General features: G+C 35.0%; 2 protein-coding genes across 2 annotated transcripts; one reads left to right on the top strand and one right to left on the bottom strand.

Moving 5' to 3' along the window:
* Positions 1 to 2,150: 2,150 nt before the first annotated feature.
* Positions 2,151 to 4,259, bottom strand: LOC125845173 (pentatricopeptide repeat-containing protein At3g46790, chloroplastic). Its single transcript, XM_049524618.1, has one exon. The coding sequence runs from the start codon at positions 4,234 to 4,236 to the stop codon at positions 2,272 to 2,274; it is 1,965 nt and encodes a 654-aa protein (XP_049380575.1). The 5' UTR covers positions 4,237 to 4,259; the 3' UTR covers positions 2,151 to 2,271.
* A 1,640-nt stretch (positions 4,260 to 5,899) lies between these two features.
* Positions 5,900 to 11,303, top strand: LOC125845175 (uncharacterized). The gene is made up of 16 exons (XM_049524620.1): positions 5,900 to 6,019; positions 6,960 to 7,079; positions 7,522 to 7,557; positions 7,638 to 7,733; positions 7,873 to 7,953; positions 8,031 to 8,149; positions 8,258 to 8,359; positions 8,801 to 8,917; positions 9,002 to 9,070; positions 9,217 to 9,283; positions 9,540 to 9,593; positions 9,691 to 9,777; positions 10,143 to 10,190; positions 10,598 to 10,636; positions 10,796 to 10,939; positions 11,025 to 11,303. Exons 1-15 carry the CDS (start codon positions 6,008 to 6,010, stop codon positions 10,904 to 10,906), a joined length of 1,158 nt encoding a protein of 385 aa, XP_049380577.1. The 5' UTR covers positions 5,900 to 6,007; the 3' UTR covers positions 10,907 to 10,939; positions 11,025 to 11,303.
* The last annotated feature ends 526 nt before the right edge of the window (positions 11,304 to 11,829 follow it).

The following is an 11,829-nucleotide window of genomic DNA, read 5'->3' as shown; positions in this document are numbered from 1 at the left end:
TCATGCCTATTGTTAATTATTAATAATATAAAAATGTCTATTCATGCCTATTGTTAATTATTAATAATATAAAATATCTATTCATGCCTATTGTTAATTATTAATAATATTAAAATGTCTATTCATGTCTATTGTTAATCAAAATTGCTGTTATATCAGCGATTTAAAAAAAAAAAGATTATTTTTTTTAGAAATATCGCTGCTAAGGCAGCTATTTTTATTAAGAAGTTGCGTACGTCATGAGCCGCTAACAATAAACCGTAGTACTATGCCAGCCCTCAGTTTTTATAGATTTTTTCAGTTAAAAGCTCTCAAATATACTTTTTTTTGTGTGTGTGCGTGTCACGGTTAGGGGGTATGACACGACTATTTAACATAGGCCACTTATTTCCACTGACATTGCTTAGGTCATCTGAATGTGACCTACAAATTTTCATGAATAAGCATTTTTATATTATTAAATAATAGGCATGAATAGGCATTTTTATATTATTAATAATTAATAATGGGCATGAAAATAATAGCACTACCCATGAAAAACGCTGTCCCTGCAGCGATGTGTAAAGTAAAAAAATATTCGACTTAAATCACTGCTAGGGCAGCGAATTTTAATTAAAAAAATAAAATAAAATTGGACAAAATCGCTTTAGTCATTGTGTCAGAGGGAAATCGCTTCGTCAAGAGCGATTTTGCTCTTTTGATTTTAAAAAAATTTGATGTGCCCTTTTGAAATTTTTGACAATTTTTTTTTGCCCTTTTGGCTCCAGACTCCTATTATTTGTAAGTTTTTTTCCTCTATAGGGGGTCGAACTCAAATACATTAATTAGACTTCTTATGAAGTGTGTTTCATTCCTCAAAATTTTACTTCCTCTATTTCATGAAGCTTAATCTTTACTGTAAGTCATAGTGATTCATGTAACTATTGTAATTTCTTTTTGCAATTTGATGACTTTTTATGAACTCTGTTAAGAATTACGGCAAGGATAATTGAAAATTGATCTTTCTCTTTTGTCCCATTCTACAAGGTTTCTTCATATAAACAAAAAAAAAATGATTTCAATTGCAATGCGTCATTACAATTTCTTTTTACTATTTTGATGACTTTTTTTGAACATTGTTAAAAATTTAGTAAGGATGAATGAAAATTGATCTTCTCTTTTGTCCCTTTCTCACCGATCCAACGACTTATAGCGTAGTAAGGTTCTTCCCCTTCAGCCAAGAATCTTGTTGAATCAAAATGCTAAATTTAGTGGCAGTTGTATTGCATTTAGAGGTGGTTTGCAGTTAATATTACACGTAACAAATTATTCGATATGGTTCACTATTCTTTTGGTCATTTTATTAAATTAATAATATATATATATGGTACAATAATTTTTTGTTTTCAATTATGTTTCTCTTTTGCCCCTCTTTGTCATTCTCACACACATATATATAGTCATTCATTTTTGGCTAATTTTGCAACAAATCAATCTTAGAGGACAAAAATAAAAGGATGTGTAATATAAAGAACAATAGAAGTCAACTGAGTTCGGAACGAATTGCTCTATAAGAAAAACTAATCACTAAGATAGAAAACTATCGCGTTATATGAACTCTGAACGAATTGCTCTTTAAGAGAAACTAATCACTATGATAGAAAAGTATAGCGTTATATGAACTCGTAAACCAAAAACCTCTGTTCTCCATGAGTGCAGTATCACAAGATTGTTATGATGCATTAAAATCAACATAAGTACCTCCACAACATATTCTTGGTTCCCTTGAAGGCCTTCGAGATTAAGTTGTTTGATCGCGACTATCTGCTCGTAAGATCAAAACACAATTAATCATCAACACACTAAAAATTAAAAGACAAGCTCTGTTCCAACATTCCCCTGTCTTCAATCATTTAGGCTAGTCGCGGAGCTACATAGACCAAAGGGTAGTCAATTGAACGTTTTTTAGAGTATTTCTACTGATCAAACATAGTTGTTTAGAGAACTTGCACAATTAGAAGTATATCCTGCTGGTGCCTCTGTTTGTCTGAGTCTGCATCAGTTGAAAGGATGTCTAAAGTTACCTGTAATTGTTGCATCAGAATCAGGTCCATGGAGGATGTACATCTAGTGAAGCTTCAAAACTAACTTGCGAGGATGCTACATTTCCCAGCATAACTTGTATTCAAACCAAACGATAAAGAGTGTTCACAAAACGAAAACTTAACGGATAATACATAAAACGGAATAGAGTTTATGCAAGGTGGCTTTGTTAGAGGAAAGAGAACAAGTCTACCAATAATCTCCACATGAACAAACCCCATTGGTGAAATGATGAAATCGATTGATGTCTCTGACTAGAATCTCTCTGTTTGTATATTTTGAAATGAGCTTGGTGAATGAGTGGCAGTCCTCACATAACCTCAAGTTCTTACTAATCCTTATAGGATCTCCTTTGCTGCTATTAATCAAGCCAAAAGCAACTGCTAATTTCTCACTGTGACCCAACAAAATACGTTCTTTCTCCTCTACTTCAAGATCATACAGCACAATTCTGGTATCTGGGACATACATCCCATTCTGTTTCATCTCCGTTGATAGTTTTAGCAACAACGCATGAATTTGCTCAATTTGGATGTTAATTTCATCAACTGACTGGAGAGAGTAGATTTTCCTCTTTACTTCAATCATGCTGCAACCAGACACTTTCCGCAATCCCTTGGCCTCCAAAAGCTTCCTTACTTGTTTAACCTCATCCCACATCTTAGCTTCTGCATAAATATCAGCCAAAAGTACATAGTTCCCAGCATTTGTGGGTTCAAGCTCGAATAACCTTCTACTTGCCCTCTCTGCAAGTTCAACATTACAATGAATCCTACATGATCCAAGAAGAGAACCCCAAACTTTGGGTCCTGGTTCAATCCGCATATCTTGAATGATTATAGCTGCTTCTTCCAACTGATTGGCTCTTCCAAGAAGATCAACCATACAAGCATAGTGTTCCACACTAGGGTAGATTTTATGTTCTTTCCACATTGAATCAAATAATTGTTTCCCCTCCTCAACAAGCCCTGCATGACTGCAAGCTCCCAATACACTAACAAATGATATTGGACTTGGTGACACTCCATGTCGAATCATTTCTCTAAAAGTTTCAATTGCTTTGGCCCCAAATCCATGTATTCCATAGCTTGAAATCATGGAATTCCATGCAACAACATCCCGCTTTCCCATCTGATCAAACACTCTTCGTCCCAATTCTAAAGCACCACATCTTGCATACATTGTCACAAGGGCACTGAGAACAGGCAAAATAGAGTCGAGCCCTTTTCTTAGTATATATCCATGTAATAGCTTCCCTTGCTCTAGTGCACCCAGTGCTGCACAAGCTTGAACAACACTAACCATTGTCACCGAGTTTGGTAACAAAACATGGGTCATCATATCACGAAAAACGTCGAATGCTTCAAGAGGTTTTCCATTCTTTGCATAACAAGCAATCATTGCGCTCCAAGAAACCATATTTTTCTGTGGCATTTGAGAGAAGACACAAGTTGCATTCTGTACGGAACCAAACCTAGCATATACATCAATTAAGGTAGTCATAATATGTATATGAGTGTGATAACCATGTCTGAATATGTGGGCGTGAATTTCCTTATGTTTTGGTATAGAGGCAACAACACAAGCCTTGAGGACATATGTATAAGTGAACCTATCAGATGGGATTATTCCAATGGCATTCATATGTCTATACAAGTCCAAAACCTCCACACCATGTCCAGCTAATGTCAATGCCCTGAAAAAGGCATTCCAAATGAATATAGTTCGGTTGTAAATTTTATCAAACACTTGGCGGGCATGGTCAATAGAGTCGAAATTAGAGAACATATTAATGAGTTTAGTAGCCAAAAATGAATCTTGTTCGAACCCATCATCAATAAGTTTACGGTGAACAGTTAAAGCATCATAGAAGGAGTGTTTTTCAGAGCAGGAGAGGATGAGCAGCTCGTAAGTATGTTGAGTGGGATTGGGTTCTTGAGAGAGGAATTGAAGGGCTTCTTTGAGCTGTCCTTTTTTGCAAAATGATTGGATAGAATCGTTGTAATTACAACGCGGAATGGATTTGATACTCTTACTATTACCAGTAGAATGGCCAAACGCGATTGAGAAGCGACGGCGACGATATGATGAATAAGGATTTTGCACAACACATGGAGGAGATGGAAGAGGAGGCGTTTGAACAAGCGTCCACATTTACACATCACAACTAAAATCTTCTTTTTCCCCAGCCAATTTAAATCCCATTCATTCCTTCTTTTTATTTAGGTAAAAAAGATAAATATAGCCGAACTATCGTAAATGGTATGCAAATACCCTCTGTTATACTTTTAGGACATTGATGCTCCTGCCGTCCAAAAACTAGAGCATATATGCTCTTGATTGACGGAAAAGATTGTGTCACGTGTCCCTATTTAGTCTTCCGTTAGAGTGAAGGACATATATGCTCTAGTTTTTAGACGGCAGGGGCATCAATGTGCCAAAAGTATGACGGAGGGTATCTACATACCATTTACGATAGTTCGGGATATATTTACCCTTTTTCCCTTTGGGATATTGGTGCCCCTGCCGTCCAAACACTAGAGCATATATACCTTTTATAATAACGGACATACACGTGTCATAATCATATCCACCGATCCAACATTTATCGACGGATAAGATTGTGCCACGTGTCCCTATTTAGTCTTCCGTTAGAGTGAAGGGCATATATGCTCTAGTTTTTGGATGGCAGGGGCACCAATGTCCCAAAAGTATGACGGAGGATATTTGCATACCATTTACAATACTTCGGGGTATATTTATCCATTTTCCCTTTATTTATTTACTAGTCAATTTTAAAAAGAGCAACCTTCACATATAGCAAACACAAAATTCATATTTGTATGTTATAGCAAAATTTGCATAATTGCGCTCCATAGCAAACATGCTATGACTAAGCTATTTCGCTATACATATATACAAAAGAAGCAATTGTATAATTCGCTGGCTCCTCTTCAGATTTGTATAATTTCGCTGGCAGGCCATTTGTATAAATTGTTGTCAGTCTCTCATTTGTATAAATCGTTAAGAGTCTCTCAATTTAATTTTATGTGTTTGTATATCTGCATAAAATTTGAATTTGTATACAATTGAATCGAAATAGAACGTTTGTATATCAAATATCGTTCTCTCTCTCGCTTTATACAAACATAAATTATAGTATTATACATTGTATTTTGTATAATATGTGTTTGTATAAAGCGAGAAAGAGAGAAAGGCAAACTGGACAGAGGAATATTTGTATTGTATAATTATAAGTGTATAAGACGAAAATATATGTATTTGCATGTGTATATACAATTTTCTCTCGATTTATACAAACAGAAACACAATTTATACATTTTTGTTTGTATAAAGCGAGAGAGGCGAGCGAGAGAGGGAGAGTGGCGAGCGAGAGTTTGAGGGAGAGAGGCGACCGGCAAACAGTTTGCTACAGGGCACAATTAAATCAAAGTGTGGTTATACCATTTAATTTGAATTAATAGTTTGCCATTATGTACAATTTTCCCTTTTAAAAAATATATTGACTTTTTTCCTTTGACATAATTTTTATAATATCAAAATAAAATATGTTAATAACATAATACATGAAATATATTTTATTTATTAATTCTCATATTATTTTTGTGTGTAAATATTGGTAGTTGAAAACCGCGCAATATCTTCCACAACATCCCCCCACTATAGGCATCATTGAAAAAATTGACCAAGTTTCTTTTCTCCTACAATTTCCCCATCTTATTGTTTTCTCTAACAATTCTTCTTTTTCTTCTCAAATTTTGAAAAAAGGTTGAATCTTGAAAAATACCCTTTTTTTTATTTGCTTTCTAAAAAAAATGCTTTCTTTATTATTAAAAAAAATGTTGAATCCATGAAAAAAAAGGCAAAGGCAGCAAGTTGATTATTCTTGTTTGTTTCAAAGAACATGAGGCCATTTGTAAGTTTTTTTTTTCTGTTTTATTTCAATGTATTTGTATGTAGGGTCTATCAGAAACAATCTTTCTATCTTGTAGGTATTGTACGTTGTACTCATTACGCTCTCCAGACCCCACTTACGGGGGATATGTTGTTTTTGTTGTTGTAGTAGTATTTGCATCTGTTTAGCATTGATTAATAGTTAAGTTCATGCAATGTTGTTTGTGTTATTAAGATTTGAATTTGATGAGTTCATGTTCTTATGATTGAAAATGTTAGTACTTTTGAAATTTATGGGTTCCAAATTTAATGTATGTATAAAAATTTTGCATTTTTCTATGTCGAGAATGCTAGATTCTATTCAATGGCGGAGTCAGAAATTTCATTAATGACATCAAAATTTGAAGAAGTGATTCAATAAATACTTCAAATTTAATGTTAATTAATAAAAACAATCTTAACATTGTATATATAGTGTAATTTCCCATCGAACCTCCTTGCTCTCACTTGACTCTGCCCTTGACGGTTGGTTATATAGTTGATTCGAGTTCGACTCCATGAGTAGTTTTTGTGTAAGCCATTGATACGGGGAAGTGAGTTGTTGTACATAATGCTTTGATTTTCTTATCATATTTTTTCGTTAACGGGGATTACTTGGTTGTCAAAGAAGAAAGTCACTATCTTGATGTTTCATGTTATCTTTTTTAGAGAGTTTTAGAGTAATGCAAAACATATATGATCTTGTAGCCTATGTTGTTCAGACTCTCCGAAAAATGCTTCTACACCCGTGTCAGATCCTTAAAAAATACACTACTTTTGGAGGATCAGACACGCACCAGACATCATTTCTGAGGAGTCCAAGCAACATAGCTTATAGCTTATAGTAATGCAACATAGCTTGTTGTTTGTTTGCAATGTTCAGTTCAATGTGCTAAATGAGACTCTTTCTTTGGTATTTTTAGGTGTCACTACTTAAAGATCCGAAAATCAGAAGGTCATGTTTCTACGCGATCTTTCCTACAGCTTCGTTTTTGTGTTTGATTCTCTTGTTAGGGGGCGACTTTACAGAAAATGATAATCAGGTACATGTCGTATTCTCTTGACCTCTTCTATAGTTTATGGAACATCCCCTGCTTGATGTTCCCCGTTTGAACATACATATTTGGTTGAAGTTGAAATTGAAAAGGAGTACTTGTTTCGTTTGTGTTTGGACATGAATCGCTTTGAAAAGGTTGAAGTTTTGCGAGTAAAAACTAAGATTCTCTGTTTCAAGATGAAGTTGTAATAACGAACAAGATAGTACTCCCTCTATTTCAATTTGTTTGTCTGGTTTTGGATATGTCTTGTGGTTTTAAATATGTTATGTGGAAAGTTGAAATTGAAGAGTTGTTAGAAATGGAAAAAGACATGTTTTTGAAACAGACTAAAAAGGAAAGTTGGTGTATTTTTGAGTTCTGTGTAAATTGTTGCTCAAGTGATGCACAAATGTGAATGGATGATAATCATAAGAACTCTATTATGCAGAGAAGTTCGCGGTGGAAAGGACGAAGATCATGTGAGGTTTGTTCTTCTTTTATTTGTTGGTTTCTGAGTACCTTGATTATATTCTTCACGTAAATAATTTGTGTCATCCATTTTAGAATCAATGCAGGCCTAATGGAAGTGAGACATTACCTGAAGGTATCATCGCCAAGACGTCTAACTTTGAAAGACGGCCATTATGGGGTTATCCAGAGGTTATTTTCATATCCATCTTCTCCGCGTTCCTCATAAGTTCTAAATGCAGACTTGAACTTACCTGTTGAAAAAGAAAAGTAAGACAAGCAAATTGAAACGGAAGGTGTATGCCACTAACATGTTTTGTTTTTTTAACAGAAAAAAGTGCCTTCAAAGTACTTATTTGCTGCAGCTGTTGGGATAAAGCAAAAAGAAACAGTAAACAAGATGGTACTAAAGGTGTGTGTTCTGTTACCTTGCTTATTTTTATGACATACAGAGATACCATAAGTTTCGTTTATTGAATTGGTTCGTAGTTTCTATCAAGTGATTTCGTGGTGATGCTTTTTCACTACGATGGTAATGTCGATGGATGGAGGACTTTTAAATGGAGTAACAGTGTAATACACATCTCAGCTTTGAATCAAACAAAATGGTACAGTTTCTATTTGCATCTCAAAACGGAGTTGCTTTAGTCTAGAAACGTCTTGTGCTTGGATCAAAACTCTCTTGACATTTTTCGCGATGTTATGAAAAATAACAGGTGGTTTGCAAAGAGATTTTTACATCCAGATATAGTTGCTGAGTACAGTTATATCTTCCTCTGGGATGAAGACCTCGGAGTTGAAAATTTCAACCCAAAACGGTATGTGAAAGTTGGTATACTTTCCTTTTTAGTCTGTTTCAAAAAGAACGTCTCTTTTTTCCCTTTTTGACAACTCTTTAGTTCTAACTTTCCACATGACATGTTTAAGATCACAAGATTCAAAAATCTCATTTATTTTCTTTAACTCCGTGTCAAATCATAATCAGACAAACAAATTGAAACATAGGGAGTACTCGAGGAGTACCATCTGAACTATGATCCACTCCCAAGGATCTCCCGTCTTTTGGTCTTGAAAAAGACACCTATCAGAGACGAAAGTTACACTGTAGTTCAGGCTTTTTATGTTAAAGAGTTGAAGCCACTTGACTGTAAGGAGAGGAGCTCATATAAAAGAAATTAAAAGACGGAACTAAAAATAGATACGAAGCATTCTAATCGACGTACTGCATTTACTGAACCCAACTTACATCATCCTTGTAGATACATATCTATTGTGAGAGATGAAGGTCTTGAGATTTCACAACCAGCTCTAGATATGGGGAAATCAGAGGTGCATCATCAGATTACTGCCCGCGGGAGGAGATCAAGAGTGCACAGGTTCTTGTCAACAATTTTCCGTCTTAAGCTCATGTTTGGCCATAGATTTTGAAGCTGAAACTTGATTAACACATTACATTGCAGAAGGACTTATAAGGCTGGCGATACTGGCACTCGATGTGACTATACCAGTATGGCTCCTCCTTGTACAGGGTAACTTAATTTTGTTTTATGCCTTGTCGCGGATATCTTCATGGGAAATAACTACGAATTGTTACAGTAGTAACCTCTTTTACTCTCTGGAAATGATAGAAACTCAATTATTTCGCGTAACTCATAAGGAGTCTCTGATGTTGTAGGTGGATAGAAGTAATGGCTCCTGTGTTTTCCAACGCTGCCTGGCGCTGCGTCTGGTATATGATCCAGGTTTTTCCTTTTTAGAAACACTATATTGTCAGTAACAACTATATATGTCATGCTATATCTGCATTACATATATTTAACTGTTAAAATTTGGTCGTTGAAATAAAGTTACTCTTTCCTTTCTTTAGTTTAAGACCACAAGATTCAAAAGTCTTTTTTACTTTCCTAAACTCCGTGCAAAGTCAAAACCAGACAAACGAATTGAAACAGAAGGAGTAATTGATATTTACCTCTTATTCCTTCTATCGTTGTTTTGCAGAATGACTTGATCCATGCTTGGGGTTTAGACATCCAGCTTGGTTACTGTGCACAGGTAGTTCTTAGATTTGAGACAGGGCATTTTTTTCGTCTGTTGTATCGATAGCTCGTTTGAGTTACAGTCATGAGTTGTTGGTTCATTTTTGTGATAGGGAGACAGAACTCAAAATATTGGAGTTGTTGATGCTGAATACATCGTTCATTATGGCCTTCCGACACTAGGGGAGCCTGAAAAGAAGGTAACTACCACACGACGAAAACAAGCACATAAGAATGCTTAGAATGAACTTTGAAATCTGCAACAGACACATGAAAAAATGTATATACAGCTATATAATGAATCAGTCGCGTTTGGTTAATGTTCATACCTGATCGACAGTCTGGTACATACACATTCGCTCCATTAACTCGACTGTTTTGAGTTCATTTCACCCATAGAGAGAAAAGTTAAGCAATAGACAGCAGTAAAGCTTCCTCTCTAATGTGTAACCTGTTATGCTTGTGCTCTACACTTACAACATTCTTTTGAGTTATATTACGAGTTTTAAATCATCGTTTCTTATTTGTCAAACAATTAATTTTCTTGTTGATGTCAATCATGCAGAAGAATTTGACAGTGGGTGGAGAAAACATCACAAGCCTTGGAAAACAAGTATGTGTTAGATAACTTTATACAGTGATCGATGATGTTTATATTGAAAAAGAGTCAATAGCTTACCTAGTGCAATCCCACGAGTGGGGTCTGGGAGGAGGGTAGAGTGTACGCAAACCTTACTCCTACCTTGGGAGGTAGAGATGTTGTTTCTGATTGACCCTCGGCTCAAGGAAAATCATTTCAAAGCTGGTCGAAAAAAGAAATAGTGGAAGTGAAGAAGTCACCAAAATAATATGAAAATTGAAGTACAGGAAGCTACATGAATAATACTATGACAACTAATATGGTAAAATAAGCGAGACAACACTCTACTACCTACTAACCTTCCTTCACAACCTCTTATCGTGTCCACCATGTTAGATGTGTTTACATATGAGTTTTGACGCGTCTTTTCATCAATGCAGGCACCATCTCAACCCAACACTCCCAATTTCAGGGTGGAGGTAAACATCTACCTGACTTTGTGTTCAACTTTTAGTTGGCCTCAATTTCAAGCTAGTTGAGGTCGACTATATATAGTAGCATACACTTCACACTTCTTATATTCATTCAAAAACGCGAAGCCATTTTTTGACTCTAGCTATGTGTGTGAGTTTCTTCAGGTGAGAAGACAATCATACAACGAGTATAAGATATTCAAAAGACGATGGAAACAAGCTGTCAACGAGGACACATGTTGGACGGATCTCTATCCAGAGTCAGCTGAAAAGTAAAGCATTGCTCTACATGGACTTTCAGTACATCAGGTACTCGTAGAGGTGACAAAATCAACTCATTTTTTCATTGATTTCAACCTTGGTTTGATCCAACCGGCTCATTTTCCACGTATAGGTTCTTGAAAAGGATGAAATGAACGCGAGATGCTGCAGATTCAAGAAATGGAGATAGGCAAAGATTGCACATTAGCTGCTAATTTTCGCGTTAACAGAAGGAAGGACATCAAATCTGTGAGTGTCACAGTTTAAAGAAGTAGATATGATGCATAAGAAATGTAAAGTGGATGAATTATAATTTTAGAACAGCAGAAAAAATGTACAGTTTCTATAAAGTTACAAATATTGATAGATAAATATGCTAATACTCAAAAACATGGAAGTTTTTAGTTATACAAATTGTGTAATATGTGTGTATATATAGGTAAGTTATGGAAGTTACACATTATTTGAGCAATATATGTAATATTTTGGGTAAGTTTTTACCTTTTTCACAATATCTAGCAAGTTTTTTTATTTTTATTTTTATAAGTTATATGGTTATCGTAGAAATATTATATAGCGAAAAGGGACAAATGTATCCCTCTATTATACAAAGTATCTCAATTTTAACGTTCGTTGTACTTTGAGGTCATTCATATGTTATCGTTAGTTTGTATTGCCCTTGTCCCTAATAGAACTCTAAAGTTGCAAATTTATAAAGGGAAAATAGCACTTTTAGTCCTTTAATTGATGGTAAATTCTAATTTTGGTCCTCATGATATTTATGACTCTAACACATAATCTTCAAATTAACTAAAATGTGTGCTTTTGGTCCCTTTACGAAGGAAATATGTTATATTTAGAACTATATTGTTGTCAAATATCGACTAATAGTACAAACCTAACATAACACATGAAAAGTGAAAAATTAAGTGATGGAA

Source organism: Solanum stenotomum, chromosome 11 (genome assembly GCF_019186545.1).
Source record: "Solanum stenotomum isolate F172 chromosome 11, ASM1918654v1, whole genome shotgun sequence".
In the NCBI taxonomy this organism is placed as follows: Eukaryota; Viridiplantae; Streptophyta; class Magnoliopsida; order Solanales; family Solanaceae; genus Solanum; species Solanum stenotomum.
This window is presented reverse-complemented; position numbering and strand designations above follow the sequence as displayed.

Coding starts and splice junctions, on each gene's coding strand:
- LOC125845173 (XM_049524618.1), bottom strand. CDS start 4,236: ATGTGGACGCTTGTTCAAACGCCTCCTCTTCCATCTCCTCCATGTGTT.
- LOC125845175 (XM_049524620.1), top strand. Junction 7,734..7,872: donor CATTATGGGGTTATCCAGAG/GTTATTTTCATA, acceptor TTTTTTTAACAG/AAAAAAGTGCCTTCAAAGTA. Junction 9,071..9,216: donor ATGGCTCCTCCTTGTACAGG/GTAACTTAATTT, acceptor CTGATGTTGTAG/GTGGATAGAAGTAATGGCTC.